Source organism: Pelobates fuscus, chromosome 11 (assembly GCF_036172605.1).
Source record: "Pelobates fuscus isolate aPelFus1 chromosome 11, aPelFus1.pri, whole genome shotgun sequence".
Classification (NCBI taxonomy): Eukaryota; Metazoa; Chordata; class Amphibia; order Anura; family Pelobatidae; genus Pelobates; species Pelobates fuscus.
This window is the reverse complement of record NC_086327.1, coordinates 102,433,955-102,461,698: the sequence shown is the minus strand read 5'-3', so window position 1 is coordinate 102,461,698 and position 27,744 is coordinate 102,433,955. Positions and strand designations below refer to the sequence as shown.

General features: G+C 41.4%; 1 protein-coding gene across 2 annotated transcripts; it reads left to right on the top strand.

The window, feature by feature from the left end:
• Positions 1-291: 291 nt before the first annotated feature.
• Positions 292-27,228, top strand: ZMYND12 (zinc finger MYND-type containing 12). 2 transcript variants are annotated; one of them, XM_063435815.1, is made up of 8 exons: positions 292-546; positions 7,534-7,675; positions 8,709-8,880; positions 12,539-12,708; positions 17,859-17,981; positions 19,996-20,104; positions 21,280-21,425; positions 26,954-27,228. In XM_063435815.1, exons 1-8 carry the CDS (start codon positions 437-439, stop codon positions 27,068-27,070), a joined length of 1,089 nt encoding a protein of 362 aa, XP_063291885.1. In that variant the 5' UTR covers positions 292-436; the 3' UTR covers positions 27,071-27,228. The 2 variants fall into 2 exon arrangements, with proteins under 2 accessions (XP_063291885.1, XP_063291886.1); XM_063435816.1 differs by lacking the exon at positions 7,534-7,675 and having other exon boundaries at positions 401-546.
• Positions 27,229-27,744: the final 516 nt, after the last annotated feature.

The following is a 27,744-nucleotide window of genomic DNA, read 5'->3' as shown; positions in this document are numbered from 1 at the left end:
CAGGGCTGTGTATAGAGATACAGGGTTGTGTGTAGGAATACAGGGCTGTGTATAGGGATGCAGGGCTGTGTATAGGGATACAGGGCTGTGGGTAGGGATACAGGGCTGTGGGTAGGGATACAGGGCTGTGGGTAGGGATACAGGGCTGTTTTTGCTGTAGAGCACATGGTTTGGCTGCAGTCGTTTTGCAGTAAATCCTATCCTCAATTAGGATTCGCTGCTTTGCAGAGATTCAGTTTACATCATGCCATGGGCTGAACGTGTCTGAAATAATAACTATGTCCTTGGCAATGCCAGCCCCCACTGCTCAGGTCACCTCCACGTGTTCAGCTAGGAGGCGCCAGTGATGACGTCACGCCCAAGCAACCAGCTCCTGCGTCCCTAGTAACAAGAGTGTAAGGGTCCCTCCCTTTAAATCACAGAGAAAACTAATACTATGGCTCAGGTTAACCCCCTTTCTAACCCCAAAGGGGTGAAATTGTTGTGTGAGTTATGCCAGCATCCTGCTTATATCCAGTGCCAGCACTGCAAAGTCACATACTATTGGTAAGTAGAGATTTTAGCACAGTGGGGTTTATTTGCCCCCAGAGGGATCTGATTGGAGTATATATAATTCACTAAGACAGTGATAGATATCCTCTGACACTCCAGCTTTTCTTGGATATGCTTGCCCATGAAAATTAAACTATTTTCATGGCTGGCTGTGCCTAATAGGAAGCATAGTCCACAACAAGTGGAGCACTAACTGTGAAAAGGCACAACTCTAAAGTGGGTCATATCTCAGGGGGGGTGGACTAGCATATGGTGTGGAATTTGATACACCCTCACTTATATGTTTTACTTACTATACATTATTCTGTGAATTGCCGAGAATTCAAAGTGAATTTGAAGCACAATTTTTAAAACTTCTGGAAAGTCAGCTATTTTTCCAGTTTAGATAGTATGTTCTTAAAGGAAAACTCAGTTGAAAATATGAAAAAAAATAATATTTTCACAGTTATACCCCTCACACCCCCAAAAATAATTTTTATTTATTTTTTTGCATCTTTTTTTGGGGGGGTGTATAGGAGAAGCTGCAGATCTGGTGTGTGCACCATTTCCGAGCTCCTCCATTTTTGTCCACAAAATAATCAGAGGCTTCTGTGCTGGATCAGCAAAGGCATGGGAGCATTGCGTCACAGTGACCTGTACTATAGCTCTTTCAGAAGTTGTGAAAGCAAGCATGCCCTAGCCCTAGTGTGCTTTAGCTCTGTTTTGCTAACGGAAGCAGAAGAAAGTCCCAACTATCCGCTTTGGCGAGGATTCATAAAAGTACCAAATTCTATTGAAATCAGCATTTATACAAACTGTCAAAATTCTAAATTCGCAATTATGCCTTGTACCCTGTATAGGCGTCCCTATATCTGCAGACAGTGCATCTTCGCATATTTAGCATTAAAACGTAATTGCTTATAAATGTTCTTTTTGTTAGAATTATCTTGTTCACTAACACAGATTGCTTTTAAAATAGTATAAACTAATCTTGAAATGTATTACTAGTGTTCCTACTAGTAGGTTCACTAAGTTTATCATCTGTGTGTTAGATTACAAGTTCAATCCTTTTTAGCCAGGCACAGAGTGGTATTTAATTATAGGAATCTGTAGTTCATTAATAGGTATTCTTTTTCTTTCATATATTTGTGAACTACATTTCCCATGATGCTCAGCCAGCATGTCACTGTTGTTGGGTACCCAGGCTTTCAAAGAGCCTCATTCGTTCTCCAAATATAGCCTCAAAACACTGACAGGATTATTCACTAAACTGAAAATTCAAATTTAAGGTACTCTATAGTCACCAGAACCCAGGGGCGGACTGAGAACCCTCAGGGCCCCCGGGCAAAATAAATCATGGGCCCCCTTACAGGCCCTACCTATACTCCGCAGCAAGCGCCACCCATGTCCCGCCTCCATGCACCGCCTCCAGCCACACCCTACACAATCTTTAGACACAAGGAACAAAAGTACAATAATCCCTTCAAGGCCCCAGTAAAGACTACAATTGAGGGCTAATGGGCCATGGAGGGGGGTCTTTCTAGCAGAGGCTATCTCAGTGTCCTTTAGAGAGTGTGTTAGAAAGAATCCCCTCCAGGCCTTATTAGAGACTACAATGGAGTCTAATAGGCTTGGAAGGGGGTCTTTCTAACAGAAGCCATCTCAGTGTCCCTGCTGGAAACAGTCGCCTCCAGGCCCCAGTAGAGACTACAATTGAAGGCTAATGGGCCATGGAGGGGGGGGGAGCATTCTAGCAGAGGCTATCTCAGTGTCCTTTAGAGAGTGTGTTAGAAAGAATTTCCTCCAGGTCCCATTAGAGACTACAATGGAGTCTAATGGGGCCTGGAGGGGGGTCTCCAACACTCTGGTTCCTATTCACAATATAGCAACACAACATAGCTCGCTGATACCTAGGCCAAGTTGGCTCCTCTTACCTTAATTACTGTTGCTGGCTGGCAGTCTGTGGGCTTGCTGGAAGGCTGTGGGCTTACTGGCTGCGACTGGCAGGCTGTGGGCTTGCTAGCTGCGGCTGGCAGGCTGTGGCTTGCTGGCTGTGGCTTGCTGGCTGTCAGGCTGTGGCTTGCTGGCTGCGGTTGGCAGGCTGTGGGCTTGCTGGCTGTAAGCCTAACTGGTGGCCTGTGGGCTGGCTGGCTGGCTACTGGTCAGCCTGTGGGCTGGCTGGCTGGCTGGCCGGCCTGTGGGCTGGCTGGCTTGCTGGCTACTGGGGCACTTGTAGATTATTTAAAGAAATAATCCATGCACAATAACCACTACTGCTCTGTGTAGTAGTTATGGTGCCAGGAGGGCCGGGCCCCCCTCCCAGAGTAAGTAGTCAAACCGTTTAAGAACAGTTTGACAACTTACCTGGGGTCTGCTGGGATATGAGGCTGTAGTAGGGTATAGGAGCAGTGGTGCAATGTGTAAGGGGTGCAGTGTGTGTGAAAGGTTCAGTGTGTGTGAGTGGGTGTAGTGTGTGAATGTGTAGGGTGTGTGGGGCAATGTGTGTATGAGGGGGCTGTGTATGTGTGTGGCAATGTTAGTATGGGGGGCTGTGTGTGTATGGGTGGGCAGTGTATGTGTGTGTGAGGCAATGTGTGTAAATGTGTATGGTGTGTGTGGGGGCAGTGTGTGTGTGTATGGGGGGCAGTGTGTGAATGTGTATGGTGTGTGGGGGCAGTGTGTTTATGGGGCTAGAGTTCACTCTCACCACTGCGACCACCAGGAATCCCTGGTGGTCACAGTGTTGAGAGTGAACTCTAGCCCGTAGCTCCAGGGCTAGAGTTTACTCTTGCAAGAGCCGTAACGTTGCCGTGGTAACCGCGGCAACGATCTGTGCTCGTGCAAGAAGGACCCAGAGGAGCTGCAGGCTGAGCTCCCGGGTCCTCTCTTCCTCCCTCCCCTGCCGGCTGCCCGCACGGAGCCTGCGGACAGGGGAGGGGGCAATTGCCCTCCTCTTACTCCCCCCTCCCCCTCTTCTTACCCCCCTCCCCCTCTTCTTACTCCCACCCTCTTCTTACTCACTCTCTTCTTACCCCCCTTCTTACTCTCCCCCTCTTCTTACTCCCCCTCCCTCTCTTCTTACTCCCCCTCCCTCTCTTCTTACTCCCCCCCCTCTCTTCTTACCCACCCTCCCTCTCTTCTTACCCCTCCCTCCCTCTCTTCTTACCCCTCCCTCTCTCTTCTTACCCCCTCCCTCTCTCTTCTTACCCCCTCCCTCTCTATTTTTACCCCCCCTCTTTACCCCCTTCCCTCTCTCTTTTTAACCCCCCTCCCACTCTCTTTTTATCCCCCCTCCCACTCTCTTTTTAATCCCCCCCCCTCCCACTCTCTTTTTAACCCCCCCACTCTCTTTTTAACCCCCCCTCCCACTCTCTTTTTAATCCCCCCCACTCTCTTTTTAACCCCCCACCCCACTCTATTTTTAACCACCCGACCCCACTCTCTTTTTAAACCCCCCCACTCTCTTTTTAACACCCCCCACTCTCTTTTTAACACCCCCTCTCTGTTTAACCCCCCCTCCCACTCTCTTTTTAACCCCCCCACCCCAGTCTCTTTTTAACCCCCCCCACCCCACTCTCTTTTTAACCCCCCCACCCCACTCTTTTTTTAAACCCCCCCACCCCACTCTTTTTTTAAACCCCCCCACCCCACTCTTTTTTTAAACCCCCCCCACCCCACTCTTTTTTTAAACCCCCCCCACCCCACTCTTTTTTTAAACCCCCCCCACCCCACTCTTTTTTTAACACCCCCCCCCTCCCACTCTCTTTTTACCCCCTGCGTGGCCGAGCTGCTGTGCGGTCCGCGGTGCCCGGCCGGAGTGATAGGAAGGTGCACACTGAGTGTGCACCTTCCTGTCAGTCCGGCCGGGTACAGGAAACAGAAACTCCTGTTCCGCGCGGAACAGAAGTTTCTGTTTCCTGTACCCGGCCGGACTGACAAGAAGGTGCACACTGAGCACCTTCCTATCACTCCGGCCGGGCACCGCGGACCGCACAGCTACAGGGGAGGGGAGGTGAGAAGCTGCAGCCGCCTGAGGCTCTTAAGAGAGCGCTCAGGCGGCTGCAGCATTTAAAGGGGCGGCCGGGCCCCCTGATGGCGGGCCCCCCTCCCGGCCGGGCCCTCGGACCATGTCCGAAGTGCCCGACCGGTCAGTCCGCCCCTGCCAGAACCACTACTGTAGTTGTTCTGGTGTCTACTGCCTGTCCCTGCAGTGTTAGCACTGTAAAGTGAAAAGGCAGTGTTTACGTTGCTGCTTAGTAACACCTCTAGTCAGGGCCGTCTTTAACAAGGGGCAAACGGGGCAGCTGTCCAAGGCCCAGTTACTCCTGGGGGGCCCAAAGCAGCTGCCCTGTTTGCCCTCTACCCGCAACAATTTATTTTGGGATCGCCAATCCTAAAATAAATTGTTGCGGGCAGCGGGCCCACACACTAGAGGTGGGCATGTTTTAGCAGGGACCAGGTTGGGTGCTGTGGCTGGGCCAATTGCTTTTGGGCAGCATGGGAAGACGTGGCGGCTGGTCATTTCCTCCCAGAGAACACAAGCTGCACGGGAGGGAGGATGATCTAAAGGCAGGAGTGAGGATGGGGCCAGGGCGGGAGAAAGCCAGCACACTAGACCCCAGGGAAGCCACCCAGGAAAAGGTAAGAAACTGGAGGGTGGCTATCAAACTCTAAATTTTGCATGTGTGTCTGTCTGTGTGTTTGTGTGTGTGTCAGAATGTCTGTCAGTGTGTATGTGTGTTTTAGTATGTCTGTGTGTGAATTAGTATGTCTTTGTTTGTCAGTGTGTATGTGTGTTTCAGTATGCGTGTGTGTCAGTCTGTCTGTGTCAGTCAGTGCGTGTGTATATGTGTCAGTATGTCTGTCAATATGTGTCTGTGTATCTGTATGTCAGTGTGTGTGCGTGTCTGTATGTGTGTCAGTGTGTGTATATGTAAGTTCTCATTGTGTGTATCTATGTATCTATATGTAGTCAGTGTGTGTATCTTTGTGTCTGCATGTGTGTCAGTGTGTGTGTGTCTCCATGTGTCATTGTTTGTATCTGTGTATCTGCATGTGTGTCAGGTTGTATGTCTGTGTGCGTATCTGTGTGTCTGTATATCTGCATGTGGCAGTGTGTGTGGCAGTGTATCAGTGTATCTCAGCAACATGGGAAAATGGTAGAGCCCTTGCTGTCAAACCTTGCGATAGCAGGGCCCAAAAGAAGTCTTGCACCAGGGCCCTCTCTACTTTAGTTTCGCCACTGCGTTGCCTTGAGGGCATGATTGCATGCCAGGGGGTTGGGTGGGCGATCCAGGGGGCCCAAGCAAATGCTTGCCCAGTGTCCAATTTATATAAAAGAAGGCCCTCCCTCTAGTGGTAGTCTCTTCATTTCACAGAAGGACAGCCGTTGGCTGAGAGTGGTCAGCTCATGTTCTCCACCAATAAATGATGACTGCCACCGCTTTTGGCTTCTGCAGCTCTGAAGAAGCACGTCACTGGACCACTAGGGAGCATCAGAGCCCTGCTGGAACCCAGGTAAGGGGGCAAAGCATTGCTAAACAGTTTGCCCTGTTACCGGGGAACTGGGCCAAGGTATGCCTGGCATCATAACTACTGCGGTGGATACGATGCTTGGACCCTTTAATGGCTTTCATTTTAGCTACTTTAACCTTAAATTTGAAATTCAACTTTTAATTCTCTCTTTAGTGGAAAACCCTGTAAGATTGTTGCATACAGCAGATCATTCCCTGAGTGTGGATTGTGGGGAGTTAAAGGGACACTCCACTGCCCAGATACTAAAAGGATCACTATTTAGTAGATATACCTTTAATGAAAACATTAATTTATTTTTTTCATTGGGGTTGTATCTAAAAACAGTTTGCAAAAGCTGCTCCCTCCCCTTCTAACCCCGCCCAGACTTTCTGTGGCTGTCAAATCACAGACTTCCCAATGAAGCTCAATGAGAAGACTTTGCAAGACAAGTTCTCAGAGATTGCCGCCTCTTGAGTTTAGCTCCAAAACAACCAGAAAGTAACAGGACCGGTGTCTGATTGACACCTCTGGGGTGTAACCAGGTTCATTTGTACAAGTTCTAATTTATATTGAGCTCTGCACTTTTTGTAAAATAGAAAAAGAAGACACACTCTTCACACATAAAGCACTTCAGCAAGATAAAGTGCTCTGGGGGTCTTGAGTGTTTCTTTAAATAAGTGTTCTCCGGGAGTGTTTCAAAGGTGAGATTTATTTATTTTACGCCCTCACTGTGCTGGTCTCGCTGTGGCCGCTCCGCCTCCCTGGCTGAGATCATCAAGATACATGATCTCAGTCAATCCAATGCTTACCCACAGGGAAGCATTGGGAGGCTAGTAGCTAGGCTAGTGTGCTAGTTGCTGCGCCAAGTAAACGCTGTCTAGGAGCTTCTCACACCTGACGTGTCTCTAGTGGCAGTCAGGAAGACAGCCCCTAAAAGGTGTGTTAATCCCCGTAATTGAAACATTGCAATCTCTACAAAACAATGTTTTAGAATGCAAAACCACTTCACTGAGTCTGGTCCATGCAATATACCCATGGGTATGCAACATTCCAACTGATATCCACCACCCCTCGTCATTGAAACCTAGAGGACAGGACTGCAATAATATACTCCTTTATTGATATATGATACAGTAATATACTCCTGTTTATTGCTATACAATACAGTAATGCTCTCCTGTTTATTGATATATGATACAGTAATACTGTTCTTTATTGATATATGATACACATTCCTGAAGTTCACAAAAAAAATGTAAAAATTAGAAACACAACTGGAAATCCGAGGCAACAAATCCAGCTTAAAAAAATGGACAATCTGTGCATGTGCCACCTTCCCCAATCCACTATTTATTTATTTAATTAATTTATTTAATATTTGAATAAAGTTGCTAATTGATTGTGTAACGCTGATCAAACCAGGATAAATCACACTTATGTGAAAAGTGGGTGTATATTACAGATATTTTTCACTTGCCTTTCTCCTAGTAATGAGGACCACCAGCAGGCTGATTGGACTAGTATCCACAAGAAAATCTGTCAGCTACTCATCCCTCTGCGTACACCGGTGCCATTTTTCACCTCTGCGGAAGAACGCTCACATTGCATTGAGCAATTAATGCAGAGAAAGGTGACAGATTGCTAAACTCCTTTTTGATATATAATATATATAAATCTTGTTTTGCAAGAAATGATTATAAGGAAAGACTTTACAATCGGTGGGTGGAGCGCTAATTGGTCAACAGGCAAGTATTTGCCTACCCATTGCTGAGAAGTTATATGAGATCTCGATGTGGGGTATTAATTTTCGGAGCCTGAGGATAAGGTTCTATAACAACGCTGATGTGCTTTTATAGGCAGCACCCCACCTTCTTGGATAGATGGAAAATCTCATCATCTGATCTCCCTGCTTCTTTGATCTCAGATGGTGAGGTTTTCCATCTATCCATGAAGGTGTGGTGCTGCCTATAAAATCAGCACCCCACTTGCCTGTTGACCAATTAGCGCTCCACCCACCGATTATATAGTCTTTCCTTATGATCGTTTATAACTATACGTTTATGGGGAAGTAGAAGGGATCCCCTTATGGGTGTTGTAGAGCAGCTACTTACCATATTGTTTTTGAAGTGGCACTTTTCACACTAACTCACAAGTGAGTTATTCCTGTTATCTAAAAATCTTGTTTTGCTTATTTCAAATTAAAAGTAAAATATTGTTTTGATTACTAAAAAAATTATACCTAATTTTTTTAATTAAAGAATTGATACATAATGTTTCCTCAATTCCCATTTTAGTTGAACTGTTCTTATTTCATTTATTTTTTATTTTTTTATTAAAGGCCCATACAATCAGGAAAAAGGTTTTTTTGTTTTTTTTTAATCGACTTTAATTAACATGAACCACGATACACATAAAATGTACTTGGAATGTAAGCACGATCTATAAAATGTTATCGCTACACTGCAAACAGAACATTAGCCTACTTGTGTAATAAAAACCGTAGTGAATCATAATGGAGATCATGGTGTTTGAGAAGCTAACAAATCTTGTTCAACATGATTCCAAAGTCATTTCTTTAGAACTCACTATTTGTAGTTAAAGTTTATCCACTATTAAAACACTGCACCTTGATGATTTATTTTCAAAGTGATTTTATTTTACAGAAACACTTGATTGATATCACTACCAACGAAGCTCAGAGGATGTTGTATGAAGGAAAGCATGACGATGTGATCCCTGCTGCTACTCATTCCCTGTCTTTGGTTATTGACGTGTACGGACTTAACTCTGTAGAGTTGGTACCCGTATACCTCATTTTGGCTGAGGCCAACATTGGTAAGCAATATATATCTGCAGTCAAAATTTAAAAGATCCTGAATGAGTTCACCAATGAAGGTAATTGATGAAAATAATTAGTAACATTAAGAAATCCTCTCCTATGTCCAGTGAAAAAGGAACTCATCACCTCCCTGTTATTCTGAATTCATATATGGGGTGTCATTGTTCTGGGCATGTAGTAGAATGCAGTGTGCAGACAATGTCTTTGGCCATGTGTTCACTTAATCCAGCCAGGGCTGCCATCAGAAATTTTGGGGCCCCTGACAAAGCACAAGGTCTGGGCCCCCCCCCCCCCTGCCCCCTCCCTCCCTGGCCCACCCACACCCTACCTAGTCCACTGACAATGATGCTGGACTGAATGTGGTGTGTATAGTGGAAGTGAATTAGAATGTGTGTAATGGATGTAGTGTTTGTGTGTATTAGATACTGTTTGTGCAGTGAATGCAGAGTGTGTGTTTGTGTAGCGGATGCAGTGTGTATAGTGAATGCAGAGTGTGTTTGAGTAGTGGATGTAGTGTGTGTACAGTGATGTAGTGGATGTAGTGTTTGTATGTACTAGATGAAATGTGTTTAGTGGATGCAGTGTCTGTAGTGGATGTAGTGTGTGTATTAGACGCAGAGTCTGTGTATAGTGAATGCAGAGTGTTTCAATTTGTGGTGGATGTAGTGTGTGTACTGTGAATACATGATGTTTGTGTAGTGGATGCTGTGTGTACAGTTAATGCAGAGTGTGTGTCACTATCCAGCTGCATGTGATTGATGATCTATGTAACCTCCTGGAGCTAACACATGCTGGGAAGCCTACACAAGTCTTGTTCCTTATTAAAAATTACCATATATATTGTATTCACTGAGTATATTTCAGCATTGATCCTGAAATAACCGAGGAGGAAGCTGAGTAAATAATAAGTCCTTGGATATTATATCTTTATCTAGTAGAATACTCTTCATTGAAACAAGTGCAAAGCACTCTAGCTCATTATGGTGCTAATACACAGATACCCAATGGTACAGAACAATAAGCTAAGGGCACGATGGTAGTGCCACAGCTTCTCCCAGCATGCCTTTCTGCTGGGGAGAGCAAGCTATCATAAACCCCCTCAAAACATGGCAACCTATATCTACCGTCTGCATGTATTTGTTCATATCACATCGTACTGTGCTCTCACAGAGTCAAGTCTGGTTTAATTTGCAATGGGAAATTTGTTTATTTTTATATAAATAAGAGAAATAAATAATAATTTTTAAATGGCTACTCTAAGCATCATCGAAACGTTGAATAATTGCAAAGTTGTAGGTGCATAATAGAAGCTCTCAACTCTGAGGGTGGCTTAGAAGTACAGCAATATGCAAAACTCAAAACAGCTCCAGCCCAGCCCCTCAGAGCGGTCAATTAGGCGACTGTAATACTCCTTTCTAGGCTTCCTGTATGACTTTTGTTTAATGATGTGTATGACAGAGTCATTTTAACCCTTCATGCAGTACAAATGATAAGCAGTTTCTATCACAACAAAGAATTTGCCTAACAGTGGCGTACATACGATCCATGGGGCCCGGGTGCAAAAACTGATCCATTGGCCCCCCACCCTCTCTCCTACCATTCACCTGCACCCAGGAAATCCCACTTACATGCCTCCCACCAGTACTACTTTGTACTACTACAGGCCGAAATTTGTTGGCAATCCCGCTGTCCTGCCAAGCTCTACCTTTGTGCAAGAGTTGGGAGGTTATATTTACATTATATTTATATGTAATTATACATTATATTTATATGTAATTATAAGCACGTAGAAATAATGATGTATACATACTCCACCAAAAACAAGGGAAGGGGGCTGCACACAGGAGGGGTAGGGGGGTTGCACAGAGGGGGTGGGGAGGGGTGGCAGTGCTGTACGGGGGGAACTGGCTGCAGACAGGGGAAAGAGGGTTACATAGAGGGGGAAAGGGTTGCAGTGCTGCGGGCACTGGGTCGCAGGGGTCCGCAGGGCAGCCAGGCCCCCTGCATTGACGGGCCAGGTGGCAGCTGTGACCCCTGTATGTACGCCACTACTGCCTAATAAATGTCCTCAATGGATCCTAATTTTTATTTGTGCATTGGTGTTTTTTTTATTATGGAACGATGTGCACAGTGTTAGGGGCAGGAAGATGTGTGCGCATCCATTCACTCCCCTCATATTGACCATATTGACACAAGTGATCTTCAGAGTTCTGTATATCTTAACATGCATTGTTGATGTCTGTTTCATCAGTATAATGTATAAATTACTTTTGTATAACCACCCAAAGAGAGTTTTGTTATGCACATGTTTTGGATATCCAAGGGACACCATAGACACTATAACCATTTCACTATTTAATATTATTAGTTATAAAGCGCCAACAGATTTCGTAACTCTGTAAACGGGTGGACTAACAGGCAAGTTTTTTCAACAAGACAAGTTGGATGCACTGGAACAGAGGGTGTTGAGGGCTCTGCTAATTGAATTAGTTATAGTGCCTGGAGCCCCCAGATACTGTCCTTCCATTCAGTGTAAATCCATTTCTGAGCAGTTTAACCCTGAATGAGGGTCTCTGGCTACCCTCAGCACCTACTGGAGGCATGGCTAATGCAGGTATTATATTATTCTGGCTAGCCAGAGAGACCCAACACACAGGATGTAAAAGAAGAGAATGGCCGGATTTTGCGTTAGACAGATGAAGAATGGTCGAGGCCAAGCCAAAGTCCAGGGTGTCAGAAATCACAGAAACAACAAATACAAGCCGAGTCAGGGGAACCAGAAAACACAGTAGCAAGGCAAAAAAGCAGAGTCAGGGATATAGTAAGGAAAATGGTCAGACTGCTGAGATCGATACAAAAGATAACACAGCGAATACAAAGCACTATTGGGAACTATTGAGATAGAACCACAACAGGGCAAAGTGCTGTGGGTGAACCAACCTTTTATAGTCTGGTTCTTTACATTTAAAGAAACGCCCCCAAAATGTTCGAGTTCGGCTCTTTTGGCGGGCCGTGATGTCATTAGCGCCATGTCATTGGCGTGCCGCATCATAGAAGGGGGTGGAGTCACAGTGGCCGGTGTTTGAACCACTGGAAGAAAGCCTGGGACTGTGGAGACGTTCCCTCTCCATCTGCTGACAGTCCCCAACCTGGGTAAGCATGACATAGCCATACCGATTTATACCAACAATTGGCACTCTGAAAGTGGTCAGCTTACACTCTTATCCAGTCACAGCCACTCATTTCCTGCTCAGGATAATGTGTCCTAATTAGTCCTCGCAGAAAATAGGGGGTGGGCTGGTGCAAATTCTCATTTAGCATTACAACCTGTTTAACCCCTTAAGGACACATGACATGTGTGACATGTCATGATTCCCTTTTATTCCAGAAGTTTGGTCCTTAAGGGGTTAAGGACTCCCAAACCACTTTAATGAGATACAGTGCTTACGGTATGTCTCTTTAAACAGCCTGGATTTTATTAAAACCATATATTGCATTAATTGGATTGATAATTAACATGTGCAAATGAGTTGAAGTCATTTATTGACAACTCAGAAGTTAGGGTTTGATTAGATAAGACTGTTGCTAATTACATTAATCGCCTTTTAATCTGTAATTTACAGACTTTTTATGGATTTATATGTTGATTTTTAGGCCTTGGGCAGCTCACATTGGCAGAAGAATACCTCTCGCAAGCTTACTGGACAGTTCTAAAAACTACAGACTGCAGCAATACCATACGATCCAAGCTGCACCGTAACCTGGGCCTTCTCTATTCTGCCAAGGGAGAATTTGATGAATCATTGCGTCATTTGGCTAACGATGTAAGTGGATATACTTAGAATTTACTGAAGAGGACGTGTGTTTTATTATCCTTTTTAAAGAAGTAGCTGAAAATGGCATTAATCAATCGAGTATTTAATCCCTCTGTATGCTGCGTTAACAATATAGCATAGTTCATCTTCTTTTGAGTTATGTTTAGGACAAATTGCTGCATTTACATTTCTGGGGTTTTATGTTTAGAATTGCAATAGCATGATATTTCCTAGAATGCATCCTTCCCCTCTTCCTCTCTGCTTTAAACCGAACAGTGCTCAGCTTGAAGAGATGACGACGGTTGCTCTAACCACCAACAGCATAACTGTCTCTCCTTCCTTTATTTAATATTGTATTCTGTGTTAAAGCAGGCACAGTGATATAATCACTCACTTTATGCTCTGTAAAGCAGGGTCACCCACAAGCCCTATTCCAGATTAACATTAGGGCTATTGGAGCTAAAGCTCCAGGTGCACATACTGCGAATACCCAGGTTTCATCCTTATAGGTGGCTTAGAAGCACCTTTACTGCTATGTCATTTCTCTGGACCATCTCAAAAACAGTCTCAAGGACTGAGTGTTATGCCTCTATCTTCAGTTTGACGTCAGCACTTGGGCATTAATTTTTAAAATATTTTACCAGGAGGATACATTGAGATTTCTCTCGTTTTTAAGTATGTCCTGGGTCCACAAAACATTGCATGGTTACAACAGTGTGCAATATTACAAAAAAAAATATATATATATTTTTTTTTAAATACTATATATATATATATATATATATATATATATATATATAGTAAAAAAAATTTTTTGTAATGCTGTACTTTTTTGTAATAATGCAATGTTTTGTGGACCCAGGACACACTTGAAATATATATTATATATCTATATATTATATATCTATACATTCGAAGAAGGACACTTAGAAGGTCTTCTTAATTTGCAAACATTATTCACCAATGTTCAGTAACTTTACAGTATGATTACTATCTATACATACACACATATATAAATTCAATACATAATTGGTAATACATTTAGTTAACCATGGCAGGTGCATTCTGTATTGAGGTATGTTGCCATAGATCTGTTTTGATTGAATGAAGTTTGATTGAATGAAGCTTTGTCCGTTAGGTTATTCCATAGGTGCGGTACTCTGTAGGAAAATTAGGATTGAGCCACTTTATTTTTGTATTGCGGCATGCTAAATAAAGTGCTGGTACTGGATCGGAGGTTATAGGAGGTGGGAGCAGATGGGGAGAGCATTCTACTCAGGTAGGGTTGGAGCTTCCTAGAAAAGGGCTTATGCACAAGGCTGGAAAGATGAAGAGTGTGTCATGATTCCAGCGACAGCCAGTTTAGCTCTTTTAACATGTCACGATGCTCAATAATGCTTAAAACTGTTTTTTTTTTGGTTTTTTTTTATTTTTTTTTTATTTTTTTTGCCTTTTGGATCAACAGCAAAAAACAGGTGTGAGGAAGGCTGAACTTGATGGACGCAAGTCTCTTTTCAGCTATCTAACTATGTAACTATGTAATGTAGTGTAGGAGAGAAAATTATGTAACAGCTGCAGTGAAGCCTATGGTAAGGACATCTGTGGGGGCCCACTTGTAGGTCATGTGTCTTCTGATATGCCAATGTTTTTCAGTAATATTTTAGGGTACCTCCTTTGGGTGTAGTTTGTATACTTCACTGTCTGTTCGACACACAATTCTCATTCCTCAATATGAAATGCTTAGTCCTGCTAACAGAAAGCTAAGCTAAATGAAGCTATATTCCCAGTGGAGTTTATCAATAGGTCCCTTCACGTAACACGGTGAAATATAATAAGATAAGAGATACACTTATAATCTGTTGCCTGACTGAGCTCCATGAGAAGCACCATCTGTATCACATTAAATGCCAAAGGCAGTACCCGGATTACATTAATCTGTATCTAACATATGCCCCTATTAGCATCTGGAGAGGCCCAAATGTGCCTTAGGTCCAGTGCACATTGGAGGGTTGTCACTGCCGAAATGTATATGGACTTTGTGTGCTCCATGACTGATTGAATGGATGCCCTGTGGCCCATGATTTTATACACCTTATACGCCTTTCTGTCTCCGTTGATTTTTTTATATCTCTGTCTGCTTATTATGGTGGATTTTATATGCCTGAAATTTTCCGGTTATAAATTTATGTTGGTGTTTTTATGTAGGGCTGTAAAGTGTGTAATTCTGCCCGCAATCATTTTTCAGCTCTGGACCCATAAAACCCCTAATCTGGCATTCTCTGGGCCAATTTTAAACATATAGTCATACGTACAATTGGAGTCTAATCTCTTTTTCAAAACAATAGTCGAGCTGTTACTAAATAGATTTCTCCTGAGTTGGAGATAACCCCTAGTGAAGAAAAAGCAGGAGAGATAGAATCAAGTGAGATATCCTAAGGAGTGGGTTTCCCTTCTAGTATAGGGAAACAAAAATAAAATGTGTAGAACCAAATGACAGGTGTGTCACTCAAACTTATATAAAACTTAACTTTTTATAGTTAAAGATCTAAAAAGGGTGAGAAGCACCTATCACACGTGTAAAGTGTGGTTAAAAACAGCACATAAGCACCTGTGTAAGACTGGCAATATATGACCAATATTATTGTGTTAGAGTATAGCCTTGCTAAAGTTGCTAATAATGTCTATAAGGGCGTTACGTCTGTTTAAGACTGGCAGCCATAGGAACAGTATTAAAGTGTAGCGTTGCTGAAGTTACAGGTCATTTCTGTAAGAGCCAGTCCTGACTTTTTCGGAACAACAGACCCGTCTATACAGGGTTGGAACAATGTATGTGAAAGTTCGAAAATACCCTGAATATGGATAGTATAAATCTGGGTTAGAGTAGGGTAAGATTCCGTGTGTCCTTGATAGCATAAAAGGACTTAGCCTGTCAGAGTTATTGTCATAATGTGGACAAACCTAATAGAAATTGTTTTAGGCCGTGTTTGAAACTATAGACCGACTGTAATAGTATTGGGACCCGTCAGGGTCTTCGTAAGGTGACAGTATATATGTTTATAGATCAAACACAAGTAGCTCGTTGGTGGCATCTAATAGCATTCTACTCATGCAGAGAGTACAGCATTGATAGACTGCCTGATTAGGCAGTGTGAGAGAACTCACCAAAATTAGTAAGGCAGTGTTTAACTTCTGTGCCAGTTTGAATCCATTGCCAGTTTATTCTGAAAATTATGCAATGGAATAAGGTCACCCTAGTATGGGGGTGATAAATTAAGCAGTGCTAAACTGCCGTGCGATATGTCCATTGTATTTTCAAATAGACCCATTAGAGCTTTCTTACCCCTTCTTTTACCGGGCTTTACCAGAGGTTCGGCTCCCCTCTGATCAGCCAGAGTGGAGAAACGCACGTCAGAGGCACTGACTAGCGCTATCCACAGCCACTGCACCATCAGTGACCTACTTTCTCCTGCTGAATCATGAGCGGTCCTACCGTCCTTTCTGTAACGGCACCACTCGCTCCTAACTTTGATATCAGCTGCCGTAATAAGACAAGCAGCTCTGTCAGCATGATTGCCCTTTTTTCAGTACTCAAATTTGGTAAGCAGAGTTCGTTCTAAACACAAGGGAGGGAGAAGGCTTGTATTTCCCTTAGACAGTGGATTTATATCAAGCTTTTACTTAAGGGGTGCCCTCGAAGGCACAAGTGGATTGGGATTATTATTAAAGGAAAGTTCACATTCAGCTATTTACCTGTTTATAATATAACTATTTAACTATTAAAAGTTAAGTTTTATATAAGTTTGAGTGACACACCTGTCATTTGGTTCTGCACCCTTTATTTTTGTTTCCCTGATCTAAAAGGGAAACCCACTCCTTAGGATATCTTAGGATATCAAAAAAATCATTGAAAACCCACTTCTTCATAAAAGCGTATCAATTAAACTGTTAATAGCTCCCGACTGATTCCTCTCTTGCAACTGTCATTAGTCTAATACTATCCTTACTTTTTGTGTCACTTTACCCCACTCCCTCTAGCATGTAAGCTCATTGAGCAGGGCCCTCAACCCCTCTGTTCCTGTGTGTCCAACTTGTCTGGTTACAACTACATATCTATTCGTCCACCCAATGTAAAGCGCTACGGAATTTCTCGCGCTATATAAATAATAACATAATAATAATAATAACAATATCTCACTTGATCCTATCTCTCCTGTTTTTTCTTTGTTTTTTTTCTAATCTCTTCTACCTTTCAAAGCCACAGCTGGGACGCAGGTGCAAGTGGTTGCTGCCATAGTCTGGTTCAAGCTCTTGGTTGCACCGTGACAAGTTATTTGTGCTTACAATGACACTATAGTCACCAAAACAACTTTTTCTTAATGAAGTAGTTTTGGTGTATAGATTATGGCCCTGAAGTCTCACTGTTCAATTATCTGCCATTTAGGAGCTAAATCAGCTTGTTTATGCAGCCCTAGTCACACCTCCCTGCATGTGACTTACACAGCTTTCCTAAACGCTTCCTGTAAAGTGAGATTTAATGTTTACACTTCCTTTATTGATAGTCCGTTTCAATTATAATTTCATATATCATGCTAAGTGAATAGCTTGCTAGACCTTGCAGGAGCCTACTGTGTGTGATTAGAGCTCAATTTACAGAGCAGGAGATGAAAACTGCTAAAGTCAGTTAACATCTCATAGAAAATAAAAACATTTTTATTCCATACAGGCTGTGTGAGTCACAGTCAGAGAAGGTGTGTCTAGGGCTGTATGAACATAATAAGTGATTTAACTCCAAAGTGGCATTGAATTGAGCAGTGAGACTTCAGAGGCATGATCTGTACACCAAAACTACTTCATTGTGCTAAAGTTGTTTTGGTGACTAGTGTCCCTTCACGTTACTTTAGTAATTTCACCTTGATAAGGAAATCTAATGAAATCTAATTGCACTGTAAGAAAAGAAAGCTCCATCCTTTAAATATATTATATTGATACACTGTTTACAAGACTATCCTTTTAATCCATTTACATTTATGAAAAATTGAACGCAAACTCTGTCAAATGTTCAAGAATAGTAGTGAAAGAGTAGGCTGAGGTCTTATTAATAGCATTCAATGTCCCATTATGATTACATTTTTGATTAAAAGTATTTCTGCAATGTGTAGGTTTTCTTTTCAAGCACTGCATCGGGAACAGATCACATTCACACCTCAGGGGGATATTTTCACATGGCAAACATCTTCTACTGGCAGCATAAAATGGACATTGCCGATTCTCTGTATTCACAGGTAAGTGTTTCTTGTCCTACACCAAAACATGGCAAGGCGGCTAAATACTACCTAATTTTACGAGGTATAATACAACAACAAAACGGAAAATATAAAAACATATACTTATCAATTAACAGAAACCGATTCCCACCGAACACCTCCCAAATAGTGTTTCGTCTAAACAAGTCAAAAAATACAATACACGTGGGATTCAGCCCATATACCTAAAAAATTATAAATAAAAAGAACATAGCATAATGTAGTTAGTGGAAATATAATATCCCCTGCTAAAGGTTGCACTCACAAGAAATTGAAGCTATATGCGCTCTAATGGTGTCTCCCCCGATGTCTTGGGAGGCTAATATCTCCCTCTTAGGATCAGGTGACACCCAGTTTCAGGAACCATGCAGGACTCCGACAGGTAGATAAGTTGAAAAGAGGTTTATTGGTAATATTTAAAAAGGCAATAATAAGGAAATCTGGTCTTACGCGTTTCATCCCACTTATGGGACTTCCTCAGAGACCAATATTTTATAAAAACAAGTATGACAATAATGCTCCCAAAAAAGCAGCCTAAATCCACCCTCCCATCAGTCCCATTAAATAGGGCTAATCCCTTTAGTCCATTGGTGGTTCCAGTGGGTGTCTTCCCTTTCTTTTCTTTTTTTTTTTAATTCTTTATTTTTGAAATTTTACATTTGCACCGGGAGTTGGATACAGAAGAAAACTTGGGAGTGGGGTTAGTGTTACAGGATTCGTAGACCATAGTTATGCTGTTCGTTACATATAGATCGTTCTCATACCAATTCTTCTCTAGTTATAGTAGCGATCATTTGTTTACAGAATATCAGTCTGTCCGTTTTATTAGTTGCTCTTCTAGGTCTAAAGGTTGGGGGAGAGTACAGAATAGGAGTGGGAGGGGGTGGGGTGGGGTGTCTTCCCTTTCATTCACCTTATTGGTGGTTTTCAAATCCTTTACACCTGTTTCTTGATCGGGGATAGTTAGTGTTGTAGTCACAGCTGATCGACATTCCGAGATCGGCGAAACCGGATGTGATGTATCTGATGCACTTCGGTGCATTCCAGCTTGCGTCCCAGCAGTGCGTTCCGCTGTAGTTTCAGAAAGTGGATTGTTCTCCCCCTGATGTTCTCCAAGGGAATCAGCTTAGACTAACCTCTGATTAACTAGAGAGATGCATCTAAATAGAAAGGCATCATTAGATCGTTTTTTAATTCAAATGGAACAGATAAAATATATAGTCTCTAAAAGATTATATATTGTTACAATATATAAACTATACATCTCTGTAATACATTATTCATATTTATATAAACAAGCCATATAGACAGTATATCCAAATGCTAAATGTTCTTATTATGCCAGAAAATTCTTACAATAAATTAAATTCCTATGATAAAACACAAATAAACTTGAAATATTGCCACATATATCCATTTTAAAAAATAAATAATTTCTGGAACTATCCATAAAGTTAGTCCACTTCAGACGTCTTTCACCAAGATTTTTTAATTTGATAATATTTAAGAAGACGTTGTGACTCCTAAAATCCATATATATGTTCTTTAGACCAATAGTTTATGGTGAGAGGAAACATAATTCCCATTAAATTAAAACATAAGAAATACATCAACACAGGCATTTAGATAAAAAAAAGATAAAAGAAAAAAAAAAAAGAACTAGATTAAAATAAAAAACATGTTATACAACCAAATGCATAGACTAATTATTTATAAAAAAAACAGATCAAGTTTATGTCGACATTCAGTCCCGGTGGTTCCTAATTTTACAAGGGTCACGTTTATTTTTCCACTATCAAGTTATTCTGTAACTGAGATTAAAATACCTGCATGTTCCTGACATGGTTTCAAATACTGCACAGTCTTAACATACACATTGTGATTCTTACCAAATAGGAATTAAAGATGGCTGCCACCACAAAGCAAGGAATATGCAGTGAAAATATGTTTTCTGTTGGTTACAGAATGTGACTTTTTGTCTGCTGTTTTACAGGTAGCCGATATATGGCATTCTCATCTTAAAAAGTTAGTGGACGTGAAGATAAAAGCATCCTTGAGAACTGGCCCTGGATGGTCTGATGACTTCGAACAAGAAAGTTTAGGTAGCGAGCATGTGAAATATATCCAGAAAATGCACAATTAGGCTTCTTAAGACATTTGCAAACAATTCTATGTTGGCTGTTGAGCTATTTCCTACAGCAGTGCAATTGCAATATAATTAGCTAAAAAAAAAAATAGCATAGCAGAAACAAGTAAAAACAGGAAGAAAACTCAATTTTGAGAGTGCAGATAGTATGGTTCCACACCTAGCAGAACAAAGCACACACAACCAAAATAATGGGCAACATTTCGACGCTTTGGGTGTGGAGGTGTGAAGAACATCCTGCAACAATTTGTTAATCTGCAGGTACGGTGTGCCACCAGCCCACATTTACATTTGGTGCATTAGTGACGTTTTAAACAGGAACTGGATTTTTAATATTCTGTTTATAACAAGTATGAATTTGTGAGGTGTTAAAAATGAAATAAAAGATTGGCATGGGTGCAAATATATCCAATATGTGATGTCTATTTTAAATGTATTGTATACATATGATACCCTATATGCACCTGATATAAAGCAAGTTTGAATTCTGCATACCCACAAAAATAAAGAATTAAAAATAAAATAAAAAAAATGAAATAAAATGTTGGAATCTACACCTGGTTGTCTCCATCTTAAAGGGACAGTTTATGCTGCTTAAGGCAGCAAAACAACTTCATCTAAATGAATTGTTATGGTGCCAGGATGCCCCCCGGGAGCACTCTCACCTCTTAAGGATCAAACCATTCTCAAACGGTTTAACCCCAAAGTTGCCTCCAGTGTTAATCTCCATTCCCCCCACAGGTGGCATCCAGCTTCTACATTTTCAGTTTGTGAAATCGCGGAGAGCTGTTGATTGGCTGGGAGCAGTCAGCCAATCAGTGACTCCCCTTTCACAAAACTGTCTTGAAAAGGTACAATCTGTCTGTTTCTCCTCTTCATCTACAGCATTTGTCCTGGCTTTGCCTTGTCAGAACCGGATTACAAAGTCATTTGCTAAATCTTCAATATAAATTTAATAGAAAACAGAGCAAACGTTATAAGTGATTTCAATGCTGTAAATTCCAGAAAAGTGACAGTACCCGTTTAATTATCTATGGATAGCCTGTGGTCCAAAAAGCCTGGTTTTGATTGCTAGTTCCATATATAAAAGAACAATCAGTTACTCTCGTATTATTTTATAATTTGCCACAGATGAAAACGAAGAAGCAGAAGCACTTCAGATACTCCATGCTATATGCGATATTAGGGAGCAAACTCCCAAGAAAGATGGCACAAAGATGGTGAAGATTCTGCATGCCCTCACTATGCTGTACGTCCTGTCCATGGATTTCCTGAAGGTAAGCAAGTCCATGAGATTCCATATCTAGTCACTATGCCGTACTTCCTGTCCATGGATTTCCAGAAGGTAAGCAAGTCCATGAGATTCCATATCTAGTCACTATGCCGTACTTCCTGTCAATGGATTTACAGAAAGTAAGCAAGTCCATGAGATTCCATATCTAGTCACTATGCCGTACTTCCTGTCCATGGATTTCCAGAAGGTAAGCAAGTCCATGAGATTCCATATCTAGTCACTATGCTGTACTTCCTGTCCATGGATTTACAGAAAGTAAGCAAGTCCATGAGATTCCATATCTAGTCACTATGCTGTACTTCCTGTCCATGGATTTCCAGAAGGTAAGCAAGTCCATGAGATTCCATATCTAGTCACTATGCTGTACTTCCTGTCCATGGATTTCCAGAAGGTCAGCAAGTCCATGAGATTCCATATCTAGTCACTATGCTGTACTTCCTGTCCATGGATTTCCAGAAAGTAAGCAAGTCCATGAGATTCCATATCTAGTCACTATGCTGTACTTCCTGTCCATGGATTTCCAGAAAGTAAGCAAGTCCATGAGATTCCATATCTAGTCACTATGCTGTACTTCCTGTCCATGGATTTCCAGAAGGGAAGCAAGTCCATGAGATTCCATATCTAGTCACTATGCTGTACTTCCTGTCCACGGATTTCCAGCAGGTAAGCAAGTCCATGAGATTCCATATCTAGTCACTATGCTGTACCTCCTGTCCATGGATTTCCAGAAGGTAAGCAAGTCCATGAGATTCCATATCTAGTCACTATGCTGTACTTCCTGTCCATGGATTTCCAGAAGGTAAGCAAGTCCATGAGATTCCATATCTAGTCACTATGCTGTATTTCCTGTCCATGAATTTCCAGAAGGTCAGCAAGTCCATGAGATCCCATATCTAGTCACTATGCTCTACAACAATAGCACCATAGATGATACAATAGGATACCACCTCTTTAACCTGAGTGTTAAATAAAGGTCAATAGAAAAGTTATTGCCTCGTCTTTGTCGGGTTTTAAAAATAACTGGGACTTAAAAGGCCTTTTTATTTTTTTTATTTTAAAATGATTCATTAGTCTGAAAAAAATAAATAATAATAAAATATATATATTTCTTATTTTGGATGCATTTCATATATTTCTAATAATCTATTATATTGTATTTCTAATACATAATGATACCATTTTCCTCTAAATTTGTCTTTTTTCCATACTCTTAAATAATCACAGAAATCTTTTTTAAAAATCTCTTGCCTTCCGTTCTCTCAACACCACAAATTTGTAGAGATTTCTTCTTAAAAGACCACTAAGGTGCCAGGAAAACAAACTTGGATAGTATTAATAGGTCCCCCCCCCACCCTCATGGGCCCCCTCCCGCCGGGCTGAAGGGGGAGGAAGGGGTTAAATCACTTACCTTTCTCCAGCACTGGGGACTCTCCTCCCTCTTCCGCGCGCGCATTCAGTCAGTCCATAGGAAAGCATTCTCAATGCAGGCAGGGTTAACCCTAGATGGACCTGGCACCCAGACCACTTCATTAAGCTGAAGTGGTCTGGGTGCCTTTAGTAGTCCTTTAAAAAGCATTACTACACACCTTTTGTTTTCCACGTTTTTACCGAACCTTATTTTGTGGTTGCAACATAGCATAAAAATACTAAATGTGATAAAAAAACAAACATAAACGTTTCAAGCCTTTGAGGACTAGAGATAAAAAGGTAGAAGGGACAGAGGAAGAAACTAAAATATTTAGCTAGACATAAAATGCCATTTTAGCTAAGTTATCAGGGAGAATGGTAGGCCCACCATGCCCTCCCAAAATATACTGAAAAACAGGTTATACTGCTCACTCACAATGCCCGTAGGTACCGTTTGTGTACAGTTTAAACATTATAATTTTAAGTTTTAAACTATTTCTTTAGATAACTAAAATAATGCACATCAAGTGCCAGATATAACATTGAAAATACAAAAATTTCCATCAGTTAGTTGACCTATGATGGTTAGAGGGCAGCTTGCATCTGGATGTTGGTCTTTTGGGCATTATGACACATTGTGCGTTGGCACTTAGCTGGTGAGTTACATTGTACGTCCATCAAATTCAACCTTTAACATGTCTGAACACAGCATTGTTATGCGTAAATCAGCTGCCACAGATAATCTATGGAAGAATTAAAATTATTGAACTAAATTATTGAACTAAAGATGTTAAGATCCCAGAGGCAACATCAGTCATCAAATATGGCTTCTGCCAACATACAAACATTAAATATCCACTTCTGTAAGGCTATTGATGTAACATACAATGTGTATGGCAAAAAATGAATTGACTTATTGATTATTGTAATCTTTTCCATATCAAATGCTTGTCCTCCACCCGACAGCCTTTTCACTGGGGGACCTTTGTTTTTCACTAGAATGTATAAGTTAACCCCATGGTTTGTGGAATGACAAATAATTTCCACTTGGTAACGTATGTTATTGAATGGGTTACTGTAGTCATACAGCTTAGTTTGACTCTATCTGGCTATTCTCTTTTTTTGACACGCTTGTCACTTACTACATTTTCCGGTGCACTCCACCCTTTTTTCTACACGTATAAAATTCACCCTGTACAACTAAATAGCAATGTGAGTTTGTCATGTCACACAGATCTTATATGTGATCTATGAGTAACAACACTAACTTTGCAAAAACAAAAAACATGGAAATCCAACGCACCCCCTTATCTACTAAACAGCAACTTCGGTGCTAACAGATTTTGTTAGTTTTTTAAAAACACCTAATCTAATCTAAAAAATAATGGGGGCTTAGTTACATTAGATGATCATACATTGCATAAGCCTGCCACAACGTCAATGTACCCCATTTTTGGCAGGTCCTACTCTAACAGCCTAATGTCTGCTAAATGAGCTACTTGAGAGAGTTCTCTGCAGTAGAAGGCTAAGTAGGGCCCTGGGATGACGCACCTGTGACGGGGAGGGGAGCAAAAACAAACTCTCTTTTAAAAGATGCTTACCACTATATCATAGAGGCAGCAATATCCACAAACTATCAAGATGACAGAAGATTATGAAACATGTTTACATTTTTTAATATTTTGATATTTTTTTGTGTACTACTATTTTTTATGTGATATATTTTATTATTTTAAAAATTATATATATTATAAAAGCTTATCCAACAATTTTAAATCGAGGCCTCAATTTTATTATTTTTTTGTATAAGCTTTTCAAATTAATATTTTTGGATAAACTTTTAAAATCATTTACGATTTTGAAAATAATTTTATATTGTAATATTTTTATATATATATTTTAATGTATTGATGTGTGTGTTATGTATGATATATTTTGGATATTTTAATATTTAAAAAAATATATATTTTTAAAGTTTATCCAAAAAAATGAAATCATAAGTAAAATTGGAGCCTAAATGTCACGTGAGAGACGGTGGTTGAGCACCAGCTGCCATGTTTCTAGTTGAGTATTACATACAGTTAGGGACGAGTGTCAGTCCAGTTTAAATCCCATTGGGGGAGAGTTATCAAAGTGTTCTGAAAATGTTTTTTTTTTTTTTTTTGGGCTCTAATCTGTTTGTATTCACTGACCTGTTCTAAAAAGGATCTAAAAAGTGTTGGTTATTGCCTATATGCTGCCATTTCTCACATAAATATTCATTTCAGAATTGACAACAAATGTATATACCTCGGAAGTGATGGAGAGATTGATAAATCGTTTGTGTCACCTAAAAATTGCATTAACAATTATGGTTAGAATACAAAACAAAAAAGAAACTGCAAAACTCCACCAGATGTAATAAAGTACACCCAAAAAGGCACTTAAAGGGACACTCCAGGCACCCAGACCACTTCTGCCCATTGGAGTGGTCTGGGTGCCATCTCCCACTACTCTTAACTAGACAACCACGGGAGGGCACTTCTTGCTCTATAGCACAGGAAACCTGTGCTAGAGCATCGCTGGACATCCTGACGCTGTGTGAGGACCTCCAGCGTCGCTCAATTCCCCATAGAAAAGCATTGAAAAGCATTTTCAATGCTTTCCTATGGGGAGCTCTAATGTGCATGCGCATTAGGTCTTTGCGGCCGGCGGACGGGATCAGTCTCGCCCACCGGCCGAGGCAATCACAGGGAGGAGCGGCAGCGGAGGAAGAAGCAGCGACATGGGAAATGTCGCTGCCTCTGGTAAGTTACTGAAGGGGTTCTCACCCCTTCAGCAACCGGGGATTGGGGGGTGGGAGGGAGAGGGGACCTGCAGTGCCAGGAAAACTGATTGTTTTCCTGGCACTGGAATTTCCATTTAACTGTCCACAACACTTAGATAAATCCATGTTTCTAAGCAGGTTTTCTTAAGAGGCTCACTCTTTCACAAAATATTGCCTTCTTTAAAGGACCACCATAGGCACCCAGACCACTTCAGCTCAATTTTTTAAAGGACCACTATAGTGCCAGGAAAACATACTCGTTTTCCTGGCACTATAGTGCCCTGAGGGTGCCCACACCCTCAGGTTCCCACTCCTGTGGCGCTGAAGGGGGAGGAAGGGGTTAATCCCTTACCTTTTTTTCCCCCGCCAGGCTCCCTCGGTGCTGGGACTCTCCTCCCTCTTCTTCCGTCATCGGCTGAATACGCATGCGCGGCAAGAGCCGCGCACACTTTCAGCCAGTCCATAGGAAAGCATTCTCAATGCTTTCCTATGGATGCTGGCATCTTCTCACTGTGAAAATCACAGTGAGAAGCGCGGAAGCGTCTCTAGCGGCTGTCAGTGAAACAGCCACTAGAGGCTGGATTAACCCATAGGTAAACATAGCAGTTTCTCTGAAACTGCTTTGTTTACAGCAGAAAGGGTTAATCCTAGAGGGACCTGGCACCCAGGCCACTTCATAAAGCTGAAGTGGTCCCTATAGTGGTCCTTTAACCCTGCAGCTGAAAACCTGCTATGTTTACACTGAGTTTTAATCCAGCCTCTAGTGGCTGTCTTCCTGACAGCCACTAGAGGCCCATTTCGCAATTCTCAGTGTGAAAATCACAGTGAGAAGATGCTGACGTCCATAGGAAAGCATTGAGTAATGCTTTCCTATGGGCGGTTTGAATGCGTACGTGGCTTTTGCCGCGCATGCGCATTCGGCGCTAACGTCGGCAGGAGGAGGAGAGGTCACCAGCGCAGAGGGAGCCTGGAGCTGGAGAAAGGTAAAGGTAAGTTAAAACCCCTTCAGCCCAGCGGGAGGGGGGACCTGAGAGTGGGGGGACCTAATGACCCTATAGTGCCAGGAAAACTAGTTTGTTTTCCTGGCCCTATAGTGCTCCTTTAAAGCAGGTGAGGCCAACAGTTCGACATTCCTAAAACTACAGATTCTTTGTTGCTTTTCCATCTTAAAGTAAAAAAAACATGATCGTTGCTGCTCTGTATAAGCTGGGTGGGTGCTTGTTGGTCATCTTATTTCTGAATTATTTAGCTGTGTATCTCTTAACTTGTCACAATAATACCATCTATCTGTATTGCAGGCACACGAATCGGGCAAGAAACTGCTCCATACAATTGAACAAATCCCAGATGAAGAAGCATTGGAAGATGTTTCACCATTAATAAAATTAATAGAATCTAATCTTTCCTCTAAATAAATGCATTTCATTGGTATATGCTAAACGTGTTTGTAATGTAAAGTTCCTGCAATGTAAAACCATACTTTTTTATGAACGTATTTTTAAATATAATAAATTAACCACGCAGCAAATTCTTGTAAAACAAAGATAAATCGGAGTAGCAGAAACATTCAATCTGGAAAGCATATAATGGATTTATGTATTATTTTAAACACTTTTGAAAATAAACAAAACATCCATTATGTCATTTTAATAACTATTTATCTATCAATTATCAGTTAAAGTAGGTTCCAACACAAAGTGGTAGGTCTGATAAGTGATGCTTGCTCAAAACACCTGTGAGGTATCCTCTACACCTACACCTTTAAATTATATATAACACACAAACCATAGGTGGAGCAAATAAAGGCAGAATATAATATAAATAAAAGAAGAGAGAGAAGTATACTTTTATTTATATTATTTTCTGCCTTTATTTGCTCCACCTATGGTTTGTGTGTTATATATAGTAGGTTCCAGCTGTCCAGGAATTGACTATCATACCTAGCTAGGTTCTTCGATTTTGAAATTCATCAAAACATGGTTAAGAGAGGATACCCCCTAGTACTTGGATTCTGTGAGCTCCTTCCACTGATCGATAACCAAGACTCATAGAGGCCTTAGTAGAACCTTTTTATTTGAAGCATAATGAA

Coding starts and splice junctions, on each gene's coding strand:
- ZMYND12 (XM_063435815.1), top strand. CDS start 437: ATGGCTCAGGTTAACCCCCTTTCTAACCCCAAAGGGGTGAAATTGTTG. Junction 7,676..8,708: donor AGCAATTAATGCAGAGAAAG/GTGACAGATTGC, acceptor TTTATTTTACAG/AAACACTTGATTGATATCAC. Junction 20,105..21,279: donor CTTCGAACAAGAAAGTTTAG/GTAGCGAGCATG, acceptor AATTTGCCACAG/ATGAAAACGAAGAAGCAGAA.